This window comes from Phasianus colchicus, chromosome 9 (assembly GCF_987193195.1).
Source record: "Phasianus colchicus chromosome 9, bPhaCol1.hap1.1, whole genome shotgun sequence".
NCBI classification, from domain to species: domain Eukaryota; kingdom Metazoa; phylum Chordata; class Aves; order Galliformes; family Phasianidae; genus Phasianus; species Phasianus colchicus.
Genome location: NC_143444.1, coordinates 17,681,582 through 17,706,981, shown reverse-complemented (window position 1 = coordinate 17,706,981; position 25,400 = coordinate 17,681,582). Strand labels below are relative to the sequence as shown.

The following is a 25,400-nucleotide window of genomic DNA, read 5'->3' as shown; positions in this document are numbered from 1 at the left end:
CCTTTTGCTGATCAAAAAATCATCTTACCACATACTGCCCAACCAACAGCTTGGATTTCCGTCTGCTTAGGTCTGAGGTATAAGGCACAATTCTCTCTCTCATCACAACTACAGGCAGGCTCCTTATAGAAAGTATGTATGTATGTACATATACATATAGTCTTCAAATACCTCGGTGTGATAGTTGTTCATATAGATTCAAGCTTATGGCAATGCAGCCTGGACTGCTTGGACAGCTCTGCAAATCATACCCACCAGAAACACCAGCAGCAGTGAGTAGGAAGAATGAAGCCTCAAGGCTGTGATCAGCCTATGACTGGCTCATGGCCAGAGCCCAGAGGGCTGGGACTTTTAAAAGTCAAAACGAAGACCTAAATGTGGAGCTGCTGATGTAGTTGAATCAGATGTAGCTCCAGTGGAGAGCCAATCCTTGCAACCTGGGAGAGCAGAAAGTGTAAATGAACAAGACAAGTGCATGCCTTGTGTATGATACCTGATTAGTTGGACTGACAACTACTGTAGTTCACAGGTTACTGTAACTGATGGATAGATGTGGAGAGAGCAGTGCATGCTGTCTACCTTGATTTCAGCAAGGCCTTTGACACTGTCTCCTGTAACTTCCTCACAGGTGAGCTTTGGGAATTGTGGGTAGATGAGAGGACAGGTGAGGTGGATGAAATCTGGCTGATTGGCAGAGCTTAGAAGGTTGTGATCAGTGGCAGAGCCTAGTTGGAGGGCTTGTTGAAACTAGCAGTGTTCCCTCGGGTGCTGTGTCCAGTAATATAGTAGAATGGTTCATTAAGTCAAACTGCTTGATAACTTCAGGGCTAACCGATGTCAAAGCATATTATTGAGGGCAATGCCCAAATGCCTCTTGAACTTTGACAAGTATAGGGCATCAACCACTTTGTGAAAAAGCCTGTTAAGTATACCCCAGGGCAATGCCTTGTTCAATATTTTCCTCATTTACCTGGATTGAAGGGATGGAGTGTACTCTCAGCAAGTTTGCTGAAGGTACAAAACTAGAAGGAGTGGTTCACACACCAGAAGACAGTGCTACCATTCACCGATTACCTGGACAGGGTGGAGAGCTGGGCAGAGAGGAACCTGATGAGGTTCAGCAATGGCAAATGTTGAATACTGCACCTAACCACATACATCAGTGCAGGTTAGGTGTTGACCTGCTGGAAAGGAGCTCTGCAGAGGACAACCCAGGTGTTGTGGTAGACCATGGTTGGCCATGAGCCCGCAGGGTGCCCTTGTGGTCAAGAAGGCCAATGGTATCCTGTAGTGCACTAAAAAGAGCCAGGAAGTCAAAGCAAGTTGATCCTCCCCCTTTGCTCTGCTCTGGTGAGGCCACATCTAGTGTACTGTGGCCAGTTCTGGGCTCCTCAGTACAAGAAAGATTGGGAACTGCTGGAGGTAGTCCAGCAGAGGGCCACAAAGATGATGAGGGTCCTGGAGCATCTCCCATGTGGGGAAAGGCTGAGACCTGAGGCTGTTCAGCCTGGAGAAGACCAAGGGGATGGATCTGATCAATACTTAGAAATATCTAAAAGATGGTTGTCAAGTGGATGGGGCCAGGCTCTTCCTTTTTTTTTTTTTTTTTTTAAATATTGGGAAATATTCAAAACCTACCTGCTTACCTTCCTGTGTAACTTACTCTAAGGAACCTGCTTTAGCCAAGAGTGTTGGAAGTAGATGATCTCCAGAGGTTCTCTTCCAACCCCTCTCTGTGATACCTGCATATCTCAAGAGGCTGTTACAAGTTTCCTAACATTGCTCACTTTCCATGCAGCAAGCTTCTTCAGAGACTCTGTCCACTAGGGTTTTTGTAGGAAAGAAGTGCTGCATCAATGAAGTATGCTGTCTTTTGGGTTGTTTCCCTGTTGAATGTATGAAGTATCCAGAGCTGTATGTATACTTAGTATGAAGTAGCCAGAGCTGAAATTGTGAACTTATATTTTTGGCATTTTTCTTCTAAGAGTTGGAATCAAATTGATTTGTAATAAAGTGCAAGGCTAATACACGTGACTGAAAGAATCTTTTAACCATGGCAAGTCTGAACAATGGCAATGGGCTCAGACACATTCCACATAAGCAACTGTCAGATGATGAAGTTTCATATAAGCACAGCACAGGATGTATGCTGACTTCCCCTGCTGGAAGTAGTGTTGACCTGGACCTGTCATATATGTAACTGTAAAATGTATGTTCATCAGGTGCAAGAGGTTAGTCCAATGATGCTAAAGAGAATGTTGGGACCTGTTTTCTGCCATTGCTGTACTGATTTAAAGAATGATAATGGCACTGAGCTAGGATGATGTGAAGGTTTTCCTTCTGCTGTACTTCCTTTGGCAGCAGGATGCCTTGCAAGCTGTAGTTCCATACTGGGTGTGGAAATCAGACTAGATCATAATTTTAGTGTCTAATATCTCAGTGATGCTTAGCACTACAAATTCAAACATGATTATTTTTATCTGATGAAACTCTCTGCATCAAGAGTCTCATGGCTCTTAGAGCTTCTGAGATCCCAGAGGAGCTACTAAACAACACTTTGTTCCTTATCAACTATGATTGTATCAGATAATTACCTTTGCAGGTAAATTGGTAGCTCATACCCTGTCCACGAGCCTCCTCTCTCCTGCCAGGCACCACATTTCAGAGTCATTCAGTGGTGTGGTATTTCTCAGTGTTGATCTGTTCCAGCAATTGACACAAAACATTTTTTTTATTTTAAGTTTAGGCAGCCAAGATCACTGCTGTGGTTTAGTACTTTCTAATTTTGAGGACCTATTTTAATCCTGATCCTTTCCTGGCTAATAAACATACCATGTAGAATAGGAAATTGAAAATTCCAGATAATTAACAAACATTTTTTTTATTTTGAGATTACTTTTAAGATATAACAAAAGTTAGGGGCCTGTTTTACAAACATTCACTTGATGTGTAAAAGGATATTTCCACTGAGAGTGAGCTGTTTGTTTTTCATGTGATTTATTGACACAGTTTTGCTAGCAGTAAATGATCTGCAAATGACTGTTGAAAGAGAGTGGACAAAAGAAGAGTAATTTCCCAGTGGAATTTCATGGTGGAAGAGTAGGAGCAACTCCAAGCTGTGACGTAATGACAAGAAAAAACTGGGATCCTCTGAAACATCCAAGTATGAAGCATGATGCAAAGTGGACCACAGCTGAGTCTGTTATCTCTTACCATGATGTCATTCGGGGAGCAAGCCATGTAAGCAGTGATTCAGTCTCGTACAGCTTCATAACCAGGTTACCAGTCAGGGTACTTTACTGCTCTGACAAACAGACGCTCCCCTCTGAGTAGAGCTGCTTTGTGTTAATGTATGGGTTCTGTGCATTAGTTCAGCTGGCTCTGTGAGCACCACAGCCCTGCCTGCATGAGGGGTAGAGGAGTGCTGGGAAAACTAAGTATAAGAAAAAACCCCATCACTTGGATTAAGCCATCTGAGTGCTGGAGTGAGGGTAAGAGGTAATGCCCATACAGGAGAAAAGGCCTGTGTGCAAGACCAAGCATGGCCATTCAGCAGAGAACCTCAGAGGGGGCAGAGGTGGGGAGGCTAGGAGGCAGGAGTGTGAGGGCTGAAAGGGTGGGGCTGCCTCTCATTTTTGAAATCCTCCCATAGATGTTCATACTGTTGCTTGTTTATTAGTCACACCAAAGAAGATGCACTGGTAGTAATAAAACAAACTGTTGTTTGGAAAGCAGTGGTTAGCAATTATATGAAGTGTTCGTTGTGAGCTCTGGTTGCTGGGCTCCATCGCTCCTGAGCCACTCCCATGGAGTGCATCGCATCTAAAATCAGATGACATGATGTCCTGTGGAGTGCATGGCTGGGAGCTGCAGTCAGGTCTGGGTGTAGTGGTGCAGCTCACTGGTCAGGCCTGCAGGCACACTGCTGAAGGAAGCCCAGCCATCAGAAGGGATACAGAGGGAAAGCGTCACTCACATCCAGGAGCTCCAGTTCAGCCAGAGGTCAGGAAGAGGGAGTTAGCCCTATGTCTTTTGGCACAACTTTAGCTCTCTGTTTTCTCAACAATACAGGGTACGTGGGGAGTGCTGTTGATAGCTACTCCACAGAGAACCAGTCAGACCAAATTCTTCCCTGGTGTAATGGTAGTGCTTTCATTGTAATCAGAAGTACGGAACGTGGCTCCTCTTTACTTGGGAGCAACAAAAGAGCTCAGGAGATGAAAAATGATTTCATTGTTTGTCTTCTGATTAAAGCAGTTTTTAATACATAAAAAATGCTGCAGGATTAGGAAATGACAGCTTAATCTTCACCTTGTTCTGAAGCTCTGCTTCTCCTGTCTTGATTCAATCCATAGCATCCATGCAATTCATTTTAAAAGTATTCTCAGCACACTGCTATTGTTTAAACATCTGCTGTACCCAAAATTGTGTTTTAAAAGCACTGCTATGACGAGGGGTTAAAATATAAATCTGGAGAAATGCAGACTGGGGAAAAGATGAGCTGTGACAGAAACTTCAAGCAGCTGAGAAGTGCTGGAGCTGTCAGAGCGCACAGCTCAGATGTGAGTTGAATCAAGTCACAGAAGTAGTTTCTCAGTACTTCGTCTGAAAGCAATTTAGCTTTTCTGTGTTAGCAGATTATGCTGTTTTCAACAGTTGCTGGGAGGAGATGACTGATGGAAAGCATTTCCATTGTGCGTCTGTTTCCAAGAACAGTCCAAGCTCTTGCATTCAAGCTGTGGTTTTCTTGCCCTCAGCTTCAGGAATAGTTCTGCTAGGCTCCAAGCAGCAATGCCCCCTTGCTCCCAGTTTCAGGGCTGCTCTTGGACCCAAGGCTCTTGAGCACAGGGTGAGTCTTTGAGTAGGATTTAAAGATTTGGGGCTGTCCTCTGGTAGATGCTGTGTTGGTGCTAAGCAATGGCTTTAGGACTGTGCATCTCCACCCTGGGTCCCAGCAAGGAGTCGGCCTGTGGGTGGGTGAGTGCTGGCTGCCCAGTGTCCCCTGCTGCTAACAAGGCAGTGCTGCAGCTGTCTTGCTGCAGTGTAAATACTGCAAGGCAGCACATGGTAGTAAGCAATAACACCTCTGGCAATTTTTCAAGTAAATTACACTTTTTTTTGTTTGGTAGCATGTTTCTGATTAAGTTCTTGGAGCTGCAGTTGTGTGTTTAATTTCAGGTGTGAGTTGTGAGTTTCCTCCCACCAGCAGCCCACAGAGCAGCACTGCCCTGAGCCTCTGTCCTCCAGGTATTGCTACCTGGGCACACTGCCTTTCCTGGGGGGTGTTGGGGTTTTGCTCAGCCCTCAGCACACAGCAGCTCCTCCAAACAAAAATAACCCCCCAGTCCACAACAGGAAATGTTAACAATGGCAGGATTACTGCCTACCATGCCACCATCACATAAATGAGCAACTGAGAGGGAGCTGAAGGAAAGGCAGCAGTGTGATTAAGGGAACAGGAGGGACTGACTGATGAGGAAAGATTAAATGAGCTCAGCGATGACGGCAGGGTGAGCAGAGAGAAGAAATCATCCAGGCCAGGGAGGGATTCTCTAAGCTGCTGCCAGGAGTTAGGAGTAATGGAAAGAAGCTAATAAAATGAACGCCGCAGTCATGGTAACGAAACCCAGATGGAAGCCTTGCTCGTTTGTCCTGTTTTAATCTTCTGCCCTATCCCCCTTACGTGTGGGGGTAACCGTGACACCGTGTACTGGTGAAACGCTACAGGAATCTTTCAGGCTGGCGGCTCCGCAGGGACGGAGCTGCGCCAGCGGTCGCTCAGGGCTCGGCCGGCTGCGGCCTCGAGGTCCCCGCAAACACAACGCGGCGGGGGCGGGGGCGAGGCCGGCCGAACCAGGTGGCTCCGTGCAGCGCTTGGGGCGAGCGCCGGTGCCGTGCCTCCCGTCGGATCCGCGCCCTGCGCCCGGTCCGCAGCCCCAGCAGCCGGCGAAGGAAGGGAGCAGCCCCCGGCCCAGGGAGCGCTGTGCGGGCGGGCAGCTGCGGGGCCTCACGTCCTGTTTGTTTCCATTAACTCCCCCCTACGGGGTTTATGTATTTGTGTTTCTCCGTGTTTACATAGTTGTGCCGTCCCTCGGGGATCGCGCGGGCTGTCCCCAAGGCCGGGGGTGGCCACGGAGGGCGAGTGCCTTCCCTCGGCGCGCTCCGTCCCGTCTCAGTTCCGCCGGAGACATAAATCTTTCTTGGAAACGTTGGACAGAAGTCTCTTAGAGCACGCTGTTCCTTTCAGCAGCGCTTTTCGGTCTGCGCGTTCTGAATCGCTGGGCTGGAAGTTTGTGTTTCCAATTGTCGCTCTCCGAGGCTCTTTCCTGCGGTTAAGGCGATGCCAGTCGCGGCGCAGCCCTCTCTCCGCGCCGCGCTTCAGGACGAGGACTCCCCCCCACCCGCGGCAGCTCCCGGCGGCGACGCCGCCGTCCCCGAGGCCTCGGCTGCCGTTACGGGCAGCGGCCCCCGGCTCGGCCCGCGGGGCGGAGCGCCCGGAGCTCCTCCGTCAGCGGACACCTCTCGGCCCGCGCCCCCGGCCCCGCCGCCTGCGTCAGGCGAGAGACGTGGCCCGGCGGCGGCAGCGGGGGGGGCGGAGCGCGGCTGCCGGCGGCCTCCCCGCCCCTCCCGGCCCCTCCCGGCCCGGCCCTGCCCGCCGCGCTCGGCCCCGCTCCGCTCCGTTCCGCGGCATGATCGCGCTGCTGCCCGGCCGCCGCCCGTGAGCCCGCCGGACGCGCAGCAGGTAGGACGGGGCTCGGGCGCGGGGCCCGGCGCTGCGGAGGGGCGGCCGCGGGAAGCCTGCGGCGCCGGAGCCGCCGGCAGCGGAGCCCCGCGGTGGCCGCGCTCCGCTCCCGGAGGGGCGGCCCCGGTCGGGCGGGGCCCCGCCGGTCGGGCGGCCGCGAGTTGCCCGGCGCAGAGCCAGGCGCGGTGCCGCGGAGCTCGCGTTGCTTTATTCCCGCAACCCCCGCGCCGCGGTGAGCCCGGAACGCGCAGTCCGCCCGCGCCGTGCCGTGCCGTGCCGCGCCTCCGGGGCTCGCTGTGTGCGCGGTGCCGGGAGCGCGGTGCCGGCCCGGCCTGGATGCAGAGCGGGGCGGGCGGTGCTGCTCGGTGCTCGCGAGGAGCGGTTGGCCCAGAGAAACGGGGATGATGGAAAGCTGTCGAATGCATCTGCTGCAATTGCGTTGGGATGGAGATGTTTAAAGGTGAAGGATTTTACTGCGGGTGTAAGTGTGCGAGTTGTGGATTGCTTTTTTTAATTTTTATTTTTACTTTAGGAGTAATACTGCCTTTAAGGAAAGATGTAGTGTTCGCGAGCGGCCGTGTGTGAGCGCGCACGTGTCTGCATTTGCTCCCATGGAGCTCAGTAGGGCTGATGATGCTGTAAAGTAACCCTGGGGAGGCAGAGAGGCGCTCTGCGAGGTGGTGGTAGAGAAAAGGCGCGGAGTGGGAGATGAGGCAGAAATGCCTGCCCGATCCCGATGAGCAGCCGTGCTTCCTCCCACCCCGCGGTGTTTCAGAGCTGCTTTTGCTTTTCCTTCTGGCGCGGGCAGCGGCCGGAGGGCAGTGCTCCCTTCGGGCTGTCGTTCCCCGGAAGCCCCAAGTGGCCGCACTGTGGGTCGGGGGCTGAGCGCGGTGTGAGCGGCTCCTCGTCCCAGCCGGCGTGGGCTCCAGGCCCTCGCTGTGCCCGGGCTGCGGTGCAGAGCACCTGTGGTTTCTGAATCATTTCCTTTCTCGTTACACTCTGAGTTTGCTAAAATGTGTGGCAGCCATGATGCTGTTTTCCTCCAGTCTGGATGCTAACAGGCCCCATTGATGGTTTTAAAGTAATGTAACGTTCCATCTTTTTTTTTTTTTTTTTTAAATTATTATTTACCTTTGGAAAAAGTTTTAAAAAGGGTGGAAAGCCTATAAGCCTAGTGACTGCATGTCCAGCACCGGATGTGGCTGGTGCTGATGCCAGCGAAGAGCAGCACTGGAGGTTCTTGAACTCCTCTCTGGAGCTTTGTTCTGCGGTGCTGGGCTCTGCCTGGAGCTGGGTTTTGGTGCCTGCTGGCACCACAGCTCCACCACCTGCCCAGGGGTGCTGCCACAGGAGCGATGTCACACCAGCCCTGTGCCCAAGCGGCAGCACGGTGTGGCCCCGTGACGGCGTAAGCCAAGGAGCAATTCCCCCAATTGTCTGCTGACCTCCCCTTGCACTGATTCAAGTGGCCGCTATTCATTTCCCAGCCCAACCCTTTCAATGCTGCAGGAAGCAGAAAATCTCTGATGGTACTCCAAACAATTCACAATGTCAGGAGCTTGGGTTTAATTGTACAGGCTTTTTTCTCCCTTTGGGAAAACCCAGAGGAAAGTCTCGTCCTGGCTGCCACGGTGCTGTGTGAGGCAGGGGAGGGGTGTGGAAGTGCCTGAAGAGGAAACATTCTACGCTCAGAAAAAAAGAGAAGAGTCCCCAAATACTTCCCCAAAAACCTCATGTAATAAAGCAAAGAAGCCATTTTCCTTCCAAAATGATTTATCAGAATGTTAAGAAGTGTTGGATTTCACGTGTTTAGCGTACCAGAAACTTCTCTCTCACCTCCAAGTAACGTGCTCAGGGTTTGTGTGTGACCGCTGTGGTGCAAACTCCAGTGATGGTGCATCCGGGCAGCATGGGAGGTGTGGTTCACCTCAGGCAGATACGGCTGTGCCACCTCGCCTGCCTCTAGCTGCTGGCTGTGGCAGATGGCCGCATTGTCACCTCCTGGCCCTGCAGGTGAAGCAGCAGAGCTGCGTGGGGCCCAGCAGCCCCTGGCTCAGCTTCCTGAGTCAGAACCTGACTTGAGGGGCTCAGCTGGCGCAGAGCAGGACTTGTAACGGCCTCGTGTGGAGAGTCCTGAGCTTAGATAGGGATGGGTTTTTTCTGTGTTTTTTTGACACCATGGAGGTTGTGTTGACTGTTTCCATCTCCCAAAGTGGCGTGCTGGGGCCTGGACTGGCACAGATGGTACGACACAGCTTGCTCCACAGGGCAGTGCTGAGGATGTACTTTTCTCTGTTGAGGTGAACTTTTACCTTTCCACTGCCTCCCAGGCAGGCAGCATCCAGCCTTGTCTACCAGCTTCAAATTCTGGACTAAGTGGTGCCCTGTTGAAAGCAGTGAGATGGGACCTCACATCTTTCTTCAATGGCAACAGGACGTCATTGATTTTGTAAGGGTTGGAATCTGAAACCCAGCAAGGTAGCAATAAGGCTGCGAACTGCTGAGAACACTTCCAATTTCATTTGCTCGTTCCTGGAGTTGAGATGGGAGCTTGGATTGCACGCTTGCCCAGGGCCACACAGTGGAGCACAGTGCAGGCCTGGCACTGCCCTGCAGTGGGGCAAGGTACTGAGACACGTGTGCTTTGTGTCACCCTGCAGTGGCTCAAGAGCAGGGACTGCTGTAAGGAAGCAGTTTTGGTATTAGAGAGCACTGTCTGAAACTTATAGAGCAGGCTGGGTGTTTACTGGGTGTTTATTGTCAGAAAAAAATCTTTGTTAAATGTAATGTGACTAAAAAGAGTATTTGCTCCTTGCCATCATTTACCTGTGACAGTGTGATCTGACAGATTATACACTTGCTGTGACATGGCCAGAGCACCATGCAATGGCTTTGGTGTTGGTGGACTCAGCCTTCCTGCTCTGTGGAGCAGCCATGGCCTTTCTGATGGAGCAAGCTTTGAGCTCTTCCCTCTTCAGCAGGCCATGGCTGGACGTGGAGCTGAAAACATCTGACCAATTTAGCAGATAGCTCTGGTTTTCCAAATCTCTGAGGTTTATAATCTTTAAAAGCCTTCCTGCATGAGTAGAAATTCAGGTTCTGTAGCTGTTCGTGCTTATCTCTGAGCGCGTGTAGATCGTATCCACTTCATGTGCTGGAATTTCTATGCGTTAGGCTTTTCATTTTTTCAGGATCACAGATAAGACTATGAGCTATATTTTCATTGTTGGGGATTTTTGTCACAAAAGATGGTTTGGGGGCAGGAAAATGCATCAGCAGTGTGTCAGGCTGAGAATACTCACGTGTTTATTAGGGCGTTCGAGGATTCGCGTTTTATGAGACCGTTGCAGAGTTTAGAAAGCTCTCTTGTGCGGCATGCGAGCAGGAGCAGAAAAGGTCCTTTATGTGAAGGAGCCTCACAAATCACGAAAGCTGCATTTCTTTAATGTTTTTGGCTCAATCACTGCATAAAAAGTTTTTAACTAACTTTTCAGCTGGTTGAGCTGCTTAGTCTCAGAATGGAGCCTTTGTGCTTCCTGTCCTAATTAGGAATTAATTTTTAATTATATCAGCTGAACATTTTTTATGATGAGTGCTTGTGTTAGCCTGGAGTCCCTCGCTGTTCCTTTGGCAATGGCTGGTACTAGTTTGTGTAATATTATCCGTCCAGGTGTTGTTCCTGTCTCTGTTGTCTATCTGAGTATCAAAGTATTTTGGATAGCCTGATGTAACTTTGGTTCAATTTGCTTTACTCAATCATTTGAACCCATTTCTGCAGTACTAGAATAGTGCTTTCTGGATAGTTTCTTGCTTGTGCTAGAGTTTGTTGTTAAAGGTTAGCAGTCACATAAAGAATATTTTGCAGCTCTGGAAAGAGGGCCCTCAGCTGGAGTGATTGCTCTGATAAACTTGGGTCGTGATTCCTAAAGTTGAAAGGTGGGGAGTGGTGCTTCTGCAGTAGTCTTTGACATGGAATGTATAGAGTTCACTTTGTTTTGAATTTGGACTAATAGTTCAGCAAAGCCAAATCTCCGTGCAGTGCTATCATAGAATGCTATGGTACAATAGAGCTCCTATTGATTTCATGCAGATCTTATCTGGCAGAATCTGGCCCTGAACACTTTTTTGTCTTCAGCCCAGCTGAGTGGAAGTCAAAGAGCTGCTGACAATAGGAAGTATTTTTGGTGTGGAACGCATGAAAAAGGACTGTGGCTCAATTAAAACAAACAACAAGGTTATTGTTTGGGATGCCGCCACTTACTGGACGCGTAGGTGGAAATTGCAGCGTATACTTTGACGTGCAATTCATTACAGTCACTTCCTCGTTATGTTCATCTCTCACATCTCCGAGCTCTGAGCTCAGGGCGGGGAGCGGCTCTGGGCACTGCAGCAGAGCCAGGAGGTCGCTGCTGGCCGCAGGGGCACCAGCCTGCAGCTGTTGGCATGGGGCCCCGTGGGCTGGCTGGGCTTTGGCCACTGCCTGCGCTGTAGCCAAATGCAGCCCTGGTTGCATCCGGCATCAAGTTGGCTCCAATGGCTCTGAAGGGGACTTTTGGCTTGCTGTCAATTCAAACTCAGTCATTTGCAGAGAACTGGAAAAAAGTGGTGTATTCTCCTCACACCTCATAGCACTATTTGTTCCTATCCCCCACCAGAAGTGGTAAGGGAAGCAGGCACCTTCCTATTGCAGACGGGCTGCTGAGGCAAGGCCTTGCAGGGAGCCTGTGGCCGAGTCCTGGGAGCCCTGACTCATGCCTGTCCATGCTTCTGGACACAGTCCCTTGGTGCCCCGAGAAGATGAATTTCAAGTAGCTTGTTTGACAATACCATAAACACATGTCTTTTAAGGATGACTTGTTTGTATGCAAATGGATTGGTTTTAATGACTGTCCAGTTCCTCAATGTGGGCTTTATGTTTGAGCAACAGCATCGTTTGTTTGTATTTCTGCCAAATGATGGTATTTCTTACTATGGAAACTTCTGCTGTGATCATCAGAATACAAGGTAGCCCATGTTTGAAGAAGTGGCAACACGCAAGGCCTTTCTGCTGTGTTTCCAAAAAGCCAGCTTTTAAAGTCATTTTTCCAACAAGAAAAAATGACAGGTTTTGTTTAATTTTTCAGGAAGCACCAATAGCTGGAGAGTCTAATGGGGGAAACTGGCCTCCTGCAAATGCCTCCAATGTAGGGAATGGCTGCTAGTAGATATACTGCTATGTGCTACATGGGAACAGACCAAACGATGGACACTTCAGTCAGTGCAAACATACAGCAAAGTAATTGCCAACACCAAATGTCGGGGTAGTTCAGACACCATTCCACTGCACGTACCGTGTGTGTGAGAACTCAGATAAGGGTGTAATGCCAAACTCTTGGGATTTAGGAATTCCTAATTCCAGCCCTGGACATTTCATTTCCCTCTTAGTCTTGTCTGTTTTCCAGCCTGGAAACCCCTCCCAATTAGATGATGAAACAGGGCGAGTTTATCTGCAGCGCAGGGAGCTCTGGGCACATGCTGGAGTCGAGGCTTAGCCCTTGCAGTGGACATGTGCAAAGCCATGGTTTCCAAGTCTTATGAATTAAAATTAGCCAGCTGTGTGCAGCTATTTACAGTGCAGTAAGAAATGCTTCACCCGTATACCGGCCAAATTTGGGGGCTCAGCAAGGCACTGTCACCAAGTCTAAGGCATGAACTCCTTGCTTCGTGTAGTTGCTGCAGCCTCTGTTAAGTGTACACTGTGCTCTCTTCCTTTAATGAAGATGAATATGCTATAAATCATGTATGGGAACCAGCCCAGAGACCTACTTGCAGCAGTATTCCCAAAAGGCATTTCATAATTTATTCTAACACATGCAGTATGTTTAAATCAGCAAGGAGAGCTGGGTTAGCCCAGCCCAGTGCTTTCTCCTGTTGATAGATCTCTTATGTGCAGGACTGCACAGCCCCAGTTGCAAGTTCTTCAGTCTCACCCTGCCCTTTCCACCCAGCACGGTGCTGCCAGGACTTGAGGCTGTGGCTCCAGGGCTGGGCTCAGGCTCTGTGGTGTTTGGTTCACCCTCTGAGGCACGAAAATGTGTCCCAGTGGTGAACAACTTAAATGTCTTTTCTGATTGGCTTAAGAGATCTCACCAACTTCTTGTGCTTTCCAGTTTTAAGTCTCACTTTTTCTGCAACCTCACCTCTCTCCTATTGGAGTGCTTCTCCTCCTTTCTCCCTCCGGTCTGTTATTTATGCCCTCCCCCTACTGAACAAATAAATTCTTGCTATTAATTGCCAGTCCAGCACCCAGGGACCCTGTTTCTGGTACAAGGCTGTGGACGTTGCCCTGAAACAACTGATGGATGATGGCAGGTTGCTTCAGTGCATGGCAACGCAGTTGAGTAACTGCTGGAAGAGTAAGGTAGCAGAGGGCCTGACTACTGGAGACAAACACCTGCAGGCTGCACACACGGCACTTCCAAACCACAGTCATCCATGTACAGAGCAATGCCTGGCCATGCTGCCACCTTTCTGTTGCACAGCTGTGCCCCAGTGTGGGCCCATGTTTGGGCCTCTCTCTGCAAGGACATGGTCTGCTGGGCTGGTGATGTCAAGTGCTGCCTGCCCAGAAGTGTCTTTCCCTTCAGGGTTGGGCCAGTCCCCAGTCTGGGGACAACAGGTAACGGTCCTTGGCCAACCTGCTGTGTCATACTGGGCTCTTGGTACCGAGCTGGTGCTGGCAGACCTACACAAAGAGATGGAATGAAGGCGGGGACTTCAGTTCTCTCTGTTCAACTACATGTGCCTTTTTCAGTCACCATGCCTGACAGAAGCCGTGCCTGAGAAGCTTTGAGTGCAGGCTTCAGCCAGCACCAGCATTTGCCGTGGTGCTGAGCAGAGCAGTCCCTTCAGCTGGTGGTGGGAGTGCATCCGTTCAGAGGTATGCTGTCTAAAATGAGTTAAGCTGCTCCAAAAGAATCTGCTTAAAAATAGCAACAATCACTTAGCAGTGCTGGAGCGTGGGGCCAGGAAGCTGTGAGGGGCCAGGAGCACATTTATTCAGGGTCATGTCAGAGATGCACACCCCTGAGTGCTATGGGCTGTGTGAATGTAATGATGTGGTGTCTCCCGAGGTGCTCTGTGGCAGCCCAGGGAGGGAGAGCTCCAGCTCGCTGTGGGTTGCCCCATCAGCTCCTGCCCGCCCAGCCCCTGCACAGCCCACACATGGGCTGCAGTCCGTGTGCCCAAGGCCCTTTCTGCTGCTGTGCCCACCGCACTCCCAGTGCTGCCCCCCCAGGCAGCTGATGAGTTAATTTCCTTTGCATTCTGTGCTGTGTGTCCCTGCCTCCTCCCTGCATTTCCCCTGATGAAACCCAATTGCTCGGGAGCTGCTTTGCTGCATGGCCATTTTGGAGTCATCCTCTGATTTAATCTCTTGTTTATTAAGGCTAATTTGTGTCCAGTACTTTCCTTTCCCACTCCGATGTATTTATTCTTCTCAGCCATTTCAGGTCACATCAAGTCATCGTGCTGTGCTGCTCATTGCCCATGCATCAGCTGATGTCTCCAGTTAGATTTCTGCAGCACTAACTATCTGATATTTGGCTGGAAACTCTTCCTGTTTACATCAGTGAAGAGTTTGGATCTGACTGGGTTTTTTATGGGTGTTTTTTTTTTTGTTTTTTTTTTTGTGCTTTTTCACATCCCTTCTAGCTGTAACTATATTTGTTTATTATCTTCAAGCGTTTGCATGTCCCTTCAGGGTACTGTATTTGAACCTAATTTTCCTTTGCCGTGGAGATCAGGTATTCCTTGCACATCTTCCTGGATCATAGCATTCTATCTTATTATTACATATTCATTTTTCTTCATTGACTCTTCTTTATTTTCTAGAAATAAAAATCATCCCAAAAAATGACTAATCACCATGCTGCTGTCTGCCCGTCTCTTCCCTGCAGCACTGCAGAACAAGGCAGTACAGCTCTTTGATGCAGTTCCTTTTTGACTTCCTTCTGGTAGCAGAACACCGGGTGGTTTATCTCATGGGCAGTTTTCTTCTCCGTAGAGATGGAGGCTGTTGGAAACACAAGAGAGAAAAAACAGTAAATTCTGATTTTAATCAGCAATCAGTCCAGTTTTTAGAACTCAACATTTCCTACGGTGGCTTAGAAGGGTATTTGATGCAAGTCATATTCCATGTCTCAGGTGCTGTTTATTTTGCCATTGAAGAGCATTTCGAATGTGGGTGAACTGAAGTAAGTTGTGCACTGTGACAGTCCTGGCAAGCCCAGCTCCTGTGTACCTTTCCAGCATTTTCTCTTTATTGCTGCTGCAGCAAAAGAAGCATTTTTCTGGAGAGTCTTGAAGAAGTTATTCTTCTACTTCATGTCGATCTCCACTTAACATTTCTTGTGAATGTCTCTTTTTCTCAAGTTAAAAAAGTAGCCTGTCACCAGACACTGCCAGTTTACTTACCACAATGACGTGCAGCAGTAATGCCGTTGTTGAGTAGCAGCTTTGTCCTTTTTTTTAACAGTATAACTGACAAACAGGTTCTGGTGGGGGACTGCAGAGCTCCTGGTGGACTTGGGTAGGTGGGCTGTGCATGCAGCTCCGCACTTGGACCGTTGTGGTGGATGGCAGCTGTGTGCTGTGCTGATGAGGAGCTGCACTATGCAAGCAGCAACTGCTGAAGGGAACTGGGGATCACAGCAGCATGTGTTTGTGCTGCCAGAATCTCCTTCATCTAAATTCCACACACATCGCTTACAAGAAATAAAGCAACCCCATAGCACAACAAAGACCCCTAAAACTACAAATGAAATCTACCAAGTGCAGTGGCCACACTGCATGGTGCATCCTGAGCACCGCCCCTGGGGAGAGCTGTGCACCTGAACCGTGTTGGTGGGTTCCAGTGTACTGCTGAATCAGGACTGTGAGCTCTTAAAATGTGACAGTGATAGGTGGTGATTGTGGTGAGCATTTACAGTATTAGTCAAAGGGCACTTCTCATTAATTGTCCTTGGGAGTATTTTTGTTACGTTCCCATGTGGATTTATCTTTCCATCATAACTTACTGGGGAGTTTCAGTGCTGGTTTGATCTCAAGGATGCATTACACAACATGCTGTAGGCTTTCGTATCAGCGGCTCTGCCCGTGCATGCTCGTCTGGTGGCTGATTTTTCAGAGGAGCTGGTGACGTCAGCCCAGACATCTGAGGTGAAGATAAAGCCCTTGATCTGCCCATAGCACCCGCAGTTCTGGTTAGCTGGAGCAGCGTGCACTCAAAACATAGTAGATTTAAAACCGCGGTGAGTATGCGCGCAAATATTCCGGCGCATCTCAGAAACCACTATGAATGGCAACAGAGGTGAATGAAACACAATAGCTAACAGGGCCTGTGAAACCTGAGCACAGGGTAAGGCTGTAGCCAAGCATCTGAGGTCAGGCCAGTGTGAAGCTGGAGGGACGCAGAGGCCATGTCGACACTCTGGCGGGGTGGGAAACTGCGTAGGGCCGGTTTGTCTCCCTGCACACAGGGCCTCAGTGCTGCCATGGGGCCCATTGAGATGGGCGTCAGAGGGACCCGGTGGGAGGCAGCTGGGCACCTGCTGCCACATCATGTCCTGGGTGGGTTTCAAACCTTGCAGAAGGACTTTCTTGCTATCTCATGTGGATGGGGAGTGCTGGCTGCGGGAGGCTGAGCGCTGGCCTTGCTCTTTTTTTCCAGGAGGATGATTCCCGTGACCGAATTTCGCCAGTTCTCAGAGCAGCAGCCGGCGTTCAGGGTGCTGAAGCCCTGGTGGGATGTGTTCACGGACTATCTCTCTGTGGCCATGCTGATGATCGGCGTGTTTGGGTGCACACTGCAGGTAAATCGGCTGGGGCTGGGCTGGGCGGTTCTTGCAGAAGTGCTGGGAGAGCAGTGGTGCCCTGGGTTGTTAATCAGTTGAATTTGCAGTGAACAAAGCAAAATTTGCAGGTCCCAGGATTAAAGCTGTTTAGGCAGAAACATGAAATAGCACAGCCAGACTTTCCACAGCTGCAAATCAGTAGAGCTGTGCCAGGGTCAGTGAAGTGGTGCCAGCTTAGATAAGACCGGTTGGTTTGACTTGTGCCTGGATGCCTGTTTTCACCACAATTTGGCATAGCAAAACAGATGATCAAATTAAGTTCTTACACATTACCCCATTTTTGCTTAGGAGCTTGAAAAAATGCAATTCTGTAATTTCTGGTTTTTCTTTATTTAGCAAATGTGAATACTTTTTGCTTTTATGTTTCAAAGTGATTTGAAATGGATGTGCTTATTTTATTAATGTGACCCACAATTAATATAATGCTTCCTCCATTCCAAAGCAGCTCCAAGCATGCTTACATGTAAACAATTGACATTACTGTCACTCACTGTAGCTAAATTTTGCTGAAGAGCCAAAAGCTGAAGAGAGATGGAAAATACTGTCTGGGATGGACTCCACACAAGCAGTTACAGTACTAGCTCAGACATGGGTCTCTCAGTTTTTGGCATGACTCAGAAATGGAGCTCTCATACTTATAGAGCTCTTATTTCAGTAGGGTTTTGGTCACGTATGTGGCATAAGATTTTCACATATTATGTCCCAAATTTAATGTGGAATCTACTGTGGTTTTACCCGGATTCACCATTTCAGATATTTTCATTGAAGAAGATACAGTGTCCATGTTTAAAAACCTCTCCTAATTTTTCCATCAACAGCAAAGTGTTTGCTTAAGCACATGATGTAAAGCTTCTTGTTTTTAAATATACCTGCTTGATTGGATGAAGCCCACTGGAAAACACTGTGAGGAAATGCTTCAAACTTATTCTAGCTTATTACCAGAGGCATGAATCCAGGGTGTAAGTAATGGTGTATATCAGAATAACATTTACAGGCAAAGATTAATAGTAAGAGTTTCTGAAGTGTCAACAGTTACTGTTAGAAACATGTAGTCTTGTCTCCCTGCACCAGGGCAGATTGTCAAGGAGGATCTGTTTTGGAAGCTCTTGTTGCATACTCTATTCTTAGTGCTTTCAGCAACCACCATGTCGAAGGGTACGTCCTCAATACAAAAGAAGGCACATTCTTAGTTTGGGATGATCCCAGTTAGTCATTCAGGGCAAATAACAGAGCTCCTTGGTTTGTCAGATGGATTCATATTTTAAATTCAGACCTCTGAGGATCGTGGCAAGTAACTCAGGCTTATGCCAAATTAAACCAAAGGTGATAGGTCCCTGAAGGCAATCTCACCTGACTCTGCCAATGTGGATGGACGGCCTACATTAAGGAAGTTGCTCTTTTTGTGTTACAGACAGACTCAGGAGCAGAAATACTTCATTCCCACAGGAGTGTCATAGAAGAACTCTATATGAGACACTGAATAAAACAATGTCCATGTGCACATGTATAAAACACAACTCTCTAAGTATCTCTATCTGGCCTTACTAAGACTGAAGACAAAGAATGTCCCAGCACAGATGTGCTCACGTTGACTCTTTGTCAGCCATTCTGGATGTGATAGACATCACTGTTTGAGTGTAAAGTCACACAGATGCAGTTACACTGCTTTCAAGCCTAAGCTGTCTGAATACCGTGTAGCACTTTGCTAGGGTGAGTACACCAAGCAAGAACAGTCTGTGTCTGGAGAGAGCATTGCAGGAGATCCCTGGTCTTCTGTGAAAACATTACCAATGCTTTTCCTTTTTCTGGTTTATCTCAGTGCCCCCTTCTCCAAATAATGGAAAGCTAACCATCAGTGAAAAGGGGTGACCTAGTTCTTGGCATATAGAACAAGTATCTTGCAGGGATAACAGTAACAGTCATCTCACAGACTGTGGGACCAAGTGCTAGGCTATGGGGTGGAATGCCTGACAGCTGGAGGAACTCCAGGGGCAGTTACCTAGTCATACTGCTATCACTGTTTGTACATCAGTTTAAAAGGTATCTTTTTGTGTGTTTCAGGTCATGCAAGACAAGATAATATGCCTTCCAAAGCGAGTACAGCCTTGCCAGAACCAATCTAATACTTCACATGTAATTAGCACAATCCCAGATACAACCCCTCTTCCTCCAGCCAAGCCATCAACCCCTCCAGCTACAGTTGAAATGAAAGGGCTGAAGACTGATTTGGACCTTCAGCAGTACAGCTTTATTAATCAGGTGTGCTACGAACGTGCCCTGCACTGGTATGCCAAGTACTTTCCTTACCTTGTCCTTATACACACGCTGGTCTTCATGCTGTGTAGTAACTTTTGGTTCAAATTTCCTGGATCGAGCTCCAAAATTGAACACTTCATTTCAATACTTGGGAAATGTTTTGATTCTCCGTGGACAACGAGAGCCTTATCTGAAGTGTCAGGAGAAGACTCAGAAGAGAAAGATAACAGGAAGAACAACATAAACAAATCTAATACTACCCAACCGAGTACTGAAGGCACTTTGGTCAAGACACAGTCTTTAAAATCAATCCCTGAGAAGCTGGTTGTGGATAAGGGAACACATGGGGCACTAGACAAGAAAGAAGGTGAACAGGCCAAAGCACTGTTCGAAAAGGTGAAGAAATTTAGATTGCATGTTGAGGAAGGGGACATACTCTATGTCATGTATGTTCGCCAGACTGTGCTTAAGGTAATTAAATTCCTTATTATTATTGCTTACAACACAGCACTTGTCTCTGAAGTTAATTTTACAGTCGTCTGTAATGTTGATATAGAAGACATGACAGGATACAAGAATTTTTGCTGTAATCACACAATGGCGCATCTATTCTCTAAACTGTCATATTGCTACCTGTGCTTTGTAAGCATCTATGGCCTCACATGCCTTTATACTCTATACTGGCTGTTCTATCGCTCACTGAAAGAATATTCCTTTGAATATGTCCGGCAGGAGACAGGAATTGATGATATCCCAGATGTCAAGAATGACTTTGCTTTTATGCTTCATATGATAGATCAATATGATCCTCTCTATTCGAAGAGGTTTGCTGTCTTTCTGTCTGAAGTCAGTGAAAATAAGCTGAAACAGCTGAACTTAAACAATGAGTGGACTGCAGATAAACTAAGACAGAGGCTACAAATGAACTCCCATAGCCATTTGGAGCTACAGCTTTTCATGCTCTCTGGACTACCTGACACAGTGTTTGAAATTACTGAGCTGCAGTCTTTAAAACTCGAAATCATTAATAATGTAATGATACCAGCAACCATTGCACAGTTAGACAATCTCCAGGAGCTGTCACTGCACCAGTGTTCTGTTAAGATCCACAGCGCTGCCTTGGCCTTCCTGAAGGAGAATCTCAAGATCCTGAGTGTGAAATTTGATGACATCAGAGAACTTCCGCACTGGATGTATGGCCTCAGAAATCTGGAAGAACTCTACTTAATTGGCTCCTTAAGTCATGATATTTCCAAAAACATTACATTGGAATCTTTTCGGGAACTTAAAAGCCTTAAAGTTCTTTACATAAAAAGTAATTTGTCCAAAATCCCACAGTCTGCAGTCGATGTTTCAAGTCACCTGCAAAAATTGTGCATCCATAACGACGGCACTAAACTAGTGATGCTCAACAACCTGAAGAAGATGGTCAACTTGATACAGCTGGAGCTGGTTCACTGTGATTTAGAGCGCATACCTCACGCAGTCTTTAGCCTTCTCAGTCTTCAGGAGTTGGATTTAAAGGAAAACAACCTCAAATCCATTGAAGAAATAGTAAGTTTTCAACATCTGAGAAAACTGACAATCCTAAAGCTGTGGTACAACAGTATAACATACATCCCAGAGCATATAAAGAAACTGACTAGTCTCGAACGGCTTTCCTTCAGCCATAACAAAATAGAGGTTCTTCCATCCCACCTGTTCCTATGCAACAAAATCAGATATTTGGATTTGTCTTACAATGACATTCGCTTTATTCCCCCAGAAATAGGAGTTCTGCAGAGTTTACAGTACTTTTCCATTACTTGCAACAAAGTGGAGAGTGTGCCAGATGAACTATACTTTTGCAAAAAACTTAAGACTCTGAAAATTGGGAAAAATAACTTGTCTGTCCTATCACCTAAAATTGGTAATTTGGTATTCCTCTCCCACTTGGATATTAAAGGCAATCACTTTGAAATTCTCCCACCAGAACTTGGTGAATGTAGGTCTCTGAAGCGGACTGGTTTCACTGTAGAGGACACTTTGTTTGAAACGTTGCCTTCTGATGTCAGGGAACAAATGAAAGCTGAATAAATAGCTTCTTCTTGCTCAGTTTTACAGAAATAACGCTTCTACCAAATACCCTGTAGAAAGTGCATACTCTGAATATGCATTTAGTTTGTTATCTTTTTTTTTGCTTTTTCAAAAAGTCCTTTCTGTACAAACAAATTTGGAGTAAGGAGTACATATATTTTTAAAATAAAATTTTCTTGTATTTTTTCACTGTTTTAAGATATTTTTAAGTTTATTTTGCCCTGACAACAAGGGTGTTTGTAACTTAATTTTTACTAGCAAAAGTAAATGGTTTTATCTGCTGTTTTGTTTTGGGTTTTTTTTTTTTTTTTTTTTTTTCCCTTTGGTAAATCCCAATAGGGAAATTGTATTTAAACTGTATGTTTTGGATTGCATAATTTGTAACAGGTAATTATATTGTCTTCCTGGTTACTGTTAATCTCTTAGGATGTGGTCTTCAACAGGTAGTACTGCAGGTGTTGAATGCCTCATTCCCTCTTTTTTTTTGTGGGAGCCGAAGGTGTTCAACATCTAACAAGGTCTGGGTTGACCTTCCTTTAATTTATGGCACTGTTTTCTCAGATGGTCAAAGCAAGCAGATACGGTTCTTTCCATACAAGGGCTGGAGGTATTTTCATGGGTGAGAGGGAATATGCAGAACTCCTCCAGGGCCTTTTGGAAAGTGTAGCCTAGGTCTCTGTGTGCATGCTGTCCGAGCAGGAGGCACTGACTGCGATTTCCGCTTCAGAGCCGGAGGAGTGAGGGCGCAGGTCAGAGAGGAGTCCCTACCAAAATGACTCATGCTGAAGATTTTCTGAACAATGCAAAGGGATTCAGCTGCCCATTTCCCGCTGACGTGAATGGAAGGGGTGCAATGAACTCGCAGTGTTGAAAAAGTCAACCCAGGGAGATAAAACACTATTTTCAAAAATGCTCTACCCATCCTCCACTTAATGTGCGGTCCTGCAAGGGAGAAAGTGTCCTCTGTATCTCTCAGTCACTTCCCACAGGGATGCTTGGCACCATGCAGGACCGGGATTCAGAAAAAGCGCAATCGTCTTTAGTTTGTGAACCTTCTGGCAAGGAAATTACATTATTTTTAGCAGTGAACATGCTCCTTATTTGAGCTTTGGTATTACATTGCCAAGCCCGACACAGGAACATTTGCAGATTTGCAAAAATGGGATTCATTGAATACATTAACTTTTTCAAAGTCTCAGCCTCTGGAGGAGAGTCATGAAGGCTCTGCTTTCCTCTCCCAGGTAGTAATTAAATCAGAGATCATACACTTGGAGGTCTGTCTGTTTTTAAAAATAATTTAATGGACAATAATATCTTTAATGATTATGCTTCAAGTTGGGAACTCTGTCCTCCGAAACTGTTCTGTTGTTTATTTATCCAGCCACTTGCTTTCTTCTAGGCAAGTTTGGCAGACATAGTCCATGATAACTCACATGCTGCTCGCAAGCTAATTTAAGCTAATGAAAAAATAACCATATGATTGCAAAGTACTTGGCTGGGAGGAGATCTTTTCATCCTATCCAGCAATGCACATTTGAGTCAGATGCAGGCACTGGATAAATGCTTTGCAAGAGTATCTAGGAGTAAGTACTTCTTTCTCTAGGAGACAATGCTGTTTATAAGTTGCAGATTGTTCAAAGTTCTATAAAATAACTGTTTGACTATTGCTGGGTTGGTTGCTCTTAAATGTTTTCTAGCTGCATTCAAGTGTTTTGAACTACCATCGTTCTGAGTTCTTGAGCTTATTGTTTTGAGTCAGACTTACACAAGTGGGGAGACAAAATGAGTATTTCCCCATTCATTCAGGGTGTGATGCACAATCTGATAAGTAGGTTTGCCCCCAGACCCGGTGAGTAATTTGTTGTACTTGAGTGTGTTCTGGAGAAGATCTGTGTGATTAATCAAAGCTGGGTCAGGCATGAAAGAATCAAAATGATTTTTTTCCAAGTGGTTTGATTTAGCTCTATGAAAGAGCCATAACTGATGTAGCTATTGCAAGAGCTACTCTTAGTCATATATGGAATGCACTTATTGGAACAGCTTGGCAGTATATATATATTCTAAATGTATTTCACTTTGATGTAATGTGAGGGAGAGAAATGTTTTGTTGCTCATACTAACATAATTATGTAAACCAAAGTGCTGTTGTCCCTGATGAATGTAAGCTGTTTAAAATGTCCAAGTAATTGGTGGAGCTGTATAGTTATCTTACTTAGATTTGGAATACGGGATTACATTTGAAGTTTTGTTGGTTTTTTTTTATCCTTATATTCCTAGATGTCGCATTTTAAGCCTATAATTTATTTTGTGTCTGATGTTGTTCCATGTGCAGCGGTCTGTCTTCTGAACAGAAATTATGCACACCTCATAACTGAAGGCTGGAGATTTGTTCTGTTCTCTGTTTTTAAATACATAATAGAGGATGTGGGGGTTTTCTTTGCCACTGATTATATTTATGCCAGTGCAGTCCCTCATGTGGACGCAGTTACATGAGTATAAAGTGCCTTGTGCTGGTATTTCCTTATCTACCTTCTGCGTAGGAATAAACCTTACCAGCCTAAGCACTTTCAAGCTAATAACTGTATCTTCCCCAAGGGTTTGGTCTGCTGGAACAGCTTATTCAATGGAACAGCTCGCTGCCCCTGAGGAAAGATTTCCTTGGTGTCCTTCTTCCTCCCCTGCTCCCATTCTGCAGCATCTGACTGCTTCGCTCGTACCTTTATGGCTCTGGTGCTTGTCTGTTTCCTCCACGGGACAAATCAACCTACTGAGCCAGCAAAAAACAAAGCCAGTAAGGAAAAAAAAAAAAAAAAGGACACATTTGCTGCAGGCTCAGCTCTCTCAAGGATCAATGGCAAGGAGCCGGGGCTGCAGCCAGGGTCTGTGCCAGGAGCAGTTGGATGGGTTGCTTTGGAGATGCTCAGTCAGCTCAGCACTTGGAGAGCCGTGTGCTGTGTCTGTAACAGAGTCCAGTGGCGTGGCTTTCATGGGTAGACAGCCCTCAGGCTTGTGGTGAATGAAAAAATATCAGATCACTGTTAAACTGATTGAAACAAACTCAGGTAGCTGCACTGCTGACTTTTCTATATTTACTATCTAGTCTGTGGGGTTTATTTTCCAAAACTATATTACAGTATTTTAGAAGTGTGTCAGCACAGAGAAGATTGTTTCCTAATTCTGTATGACCTCCTGGAAAACATATAAAAGTGCCATATTTACTCAGTGATTCATGTACTGCTCATATGTATATTCACGTGCAATTGCGTACTAGAAGACTTTTCTGTGAACTATAGTATTTGGCTTGGAATGGATGGACTTTTTGTGGATAATTCTTCAGGCATGGTTTGTATGAGTTCATATAATTAATTACACTAATCAGGTGCCTAATAACTAATACAATGGACAGAATATAAGAAAGTCATTTAACATTATTGCTTAAAAATAATACAAGTCTTCCTTGGTAGCGGAAGCAGGGGTGACAGCATGCCTCAAAAATAAGAAGACAATCTTAGTTGTGCATTAAGCCTGAAAAACAAAACTACTTTGAGATGAAAATTGGGCATTGTGCACTTCCCCCTTTGTCACAGTTAGGGTGGATATCATGCTGACCTTGTGCATCTAGCCAATTCAGCAGCTTCTGCAAATTGTGATTGTGAAGCGCCCGCTCCGAGTCTCATATTGCAATTCTGGCACTTCCACTAATTCTTGTGTTGAGTGGTGACAGGTCCTGTAAGAATGCCAAGGAAAAACTTTGAGATTTGACCAAATGGACAAACACCTTAATTCTGTAGCAAGAATCTTAATTTGTTAATAGATCTGCCTAGTGTTACATTGCAATATAGTGCACCCAGGAAAAAGTGAAATAAAACATTGTTTTATAATAATGAGCATGGTGAGACTGCAGTGTGGTTATTTCTTGGGAAACATTTTGTTTCTGGGCTACCGATAGATCAAGCATAGCCATCTTTCAGGTTTGATCTCTCGGGAGGGAAGTCAGGAAAACATGCTTGAGAAAACATCATTAGGCGTGACAGGATTTACTGTGACACGGTGTGGCTTCCTGCACTCCTTCCCTTCCATGGCTCCTCGCTTGAGGGCACACAATGAAGCCATCCCTGGGGAGCAGCTCCCTCTGCTCCATGGGGGCCCAGCGTCTGCCTGCACCATGTGGGAAATGATGCTGGAAGCCCTGGTGCTGATGCAACCCCCTATAAATCTCACTGCTCAACACGATGCGCTCATGCTGCTCGCGCTCGGTATGGTATGTGTTCCTCATTTCTCTAGGTTGGGAGCAATGACACGATGTAGCAAGGACGTGGAGGGCTGGGAGAACTGGTCCACTCCCTGCGGCCTCACAGGAGATAGCATCTTGGGTCTCTCCCGTTGGGATGGGCACGGAAATGCTGGCCAAGTGGCAAAGGGGTCCCTGGGGC

At 46.8% G+C, this 25,400-nt stretch overlaps 1 protein-coding gene across 2 annotated transcripts; it reads left to right on the top strand.

Annotated features, from left to right (window-relative positions):
* The first annotated feature begins 6,626 nt into the window (after positions 1–6,626).
* On the top strand, positions 6,627–24,854 carry LRRC8C (leucine rich repeat containing 8 VRAC subunit C). 2 transcript variants are annotated; one of them, XM_031614724.2, is made up of 3 exons: positions 6,627–6,742; positions 16,452–16,593; positions 18,697–24,854. In XM_031614724.2, exons 2-3 carry the CDS (start codon positions 16,456–16,458, stop codon positions 20,965–20,967), a joined length of 2,409 nt encoding a protein of 802 aa, XP_031470584.1. In that variant the 5' UTR covers positions 6,627–6,742; positions 16,452–16,455; the 3' UTR covers positions 20,968–24,854. The 2 variants fall into 2 exon arrangements, with proteins under 2 accessions (XP_031470584.1, XP_090002509.1); XM_090146383.1 differs by lacking the exon at positions 6,627–6,742 and adding an exon at positions 6,941–7,202.
* Positions 24,855–25,400: the final 546 nt, after the last annotated feature.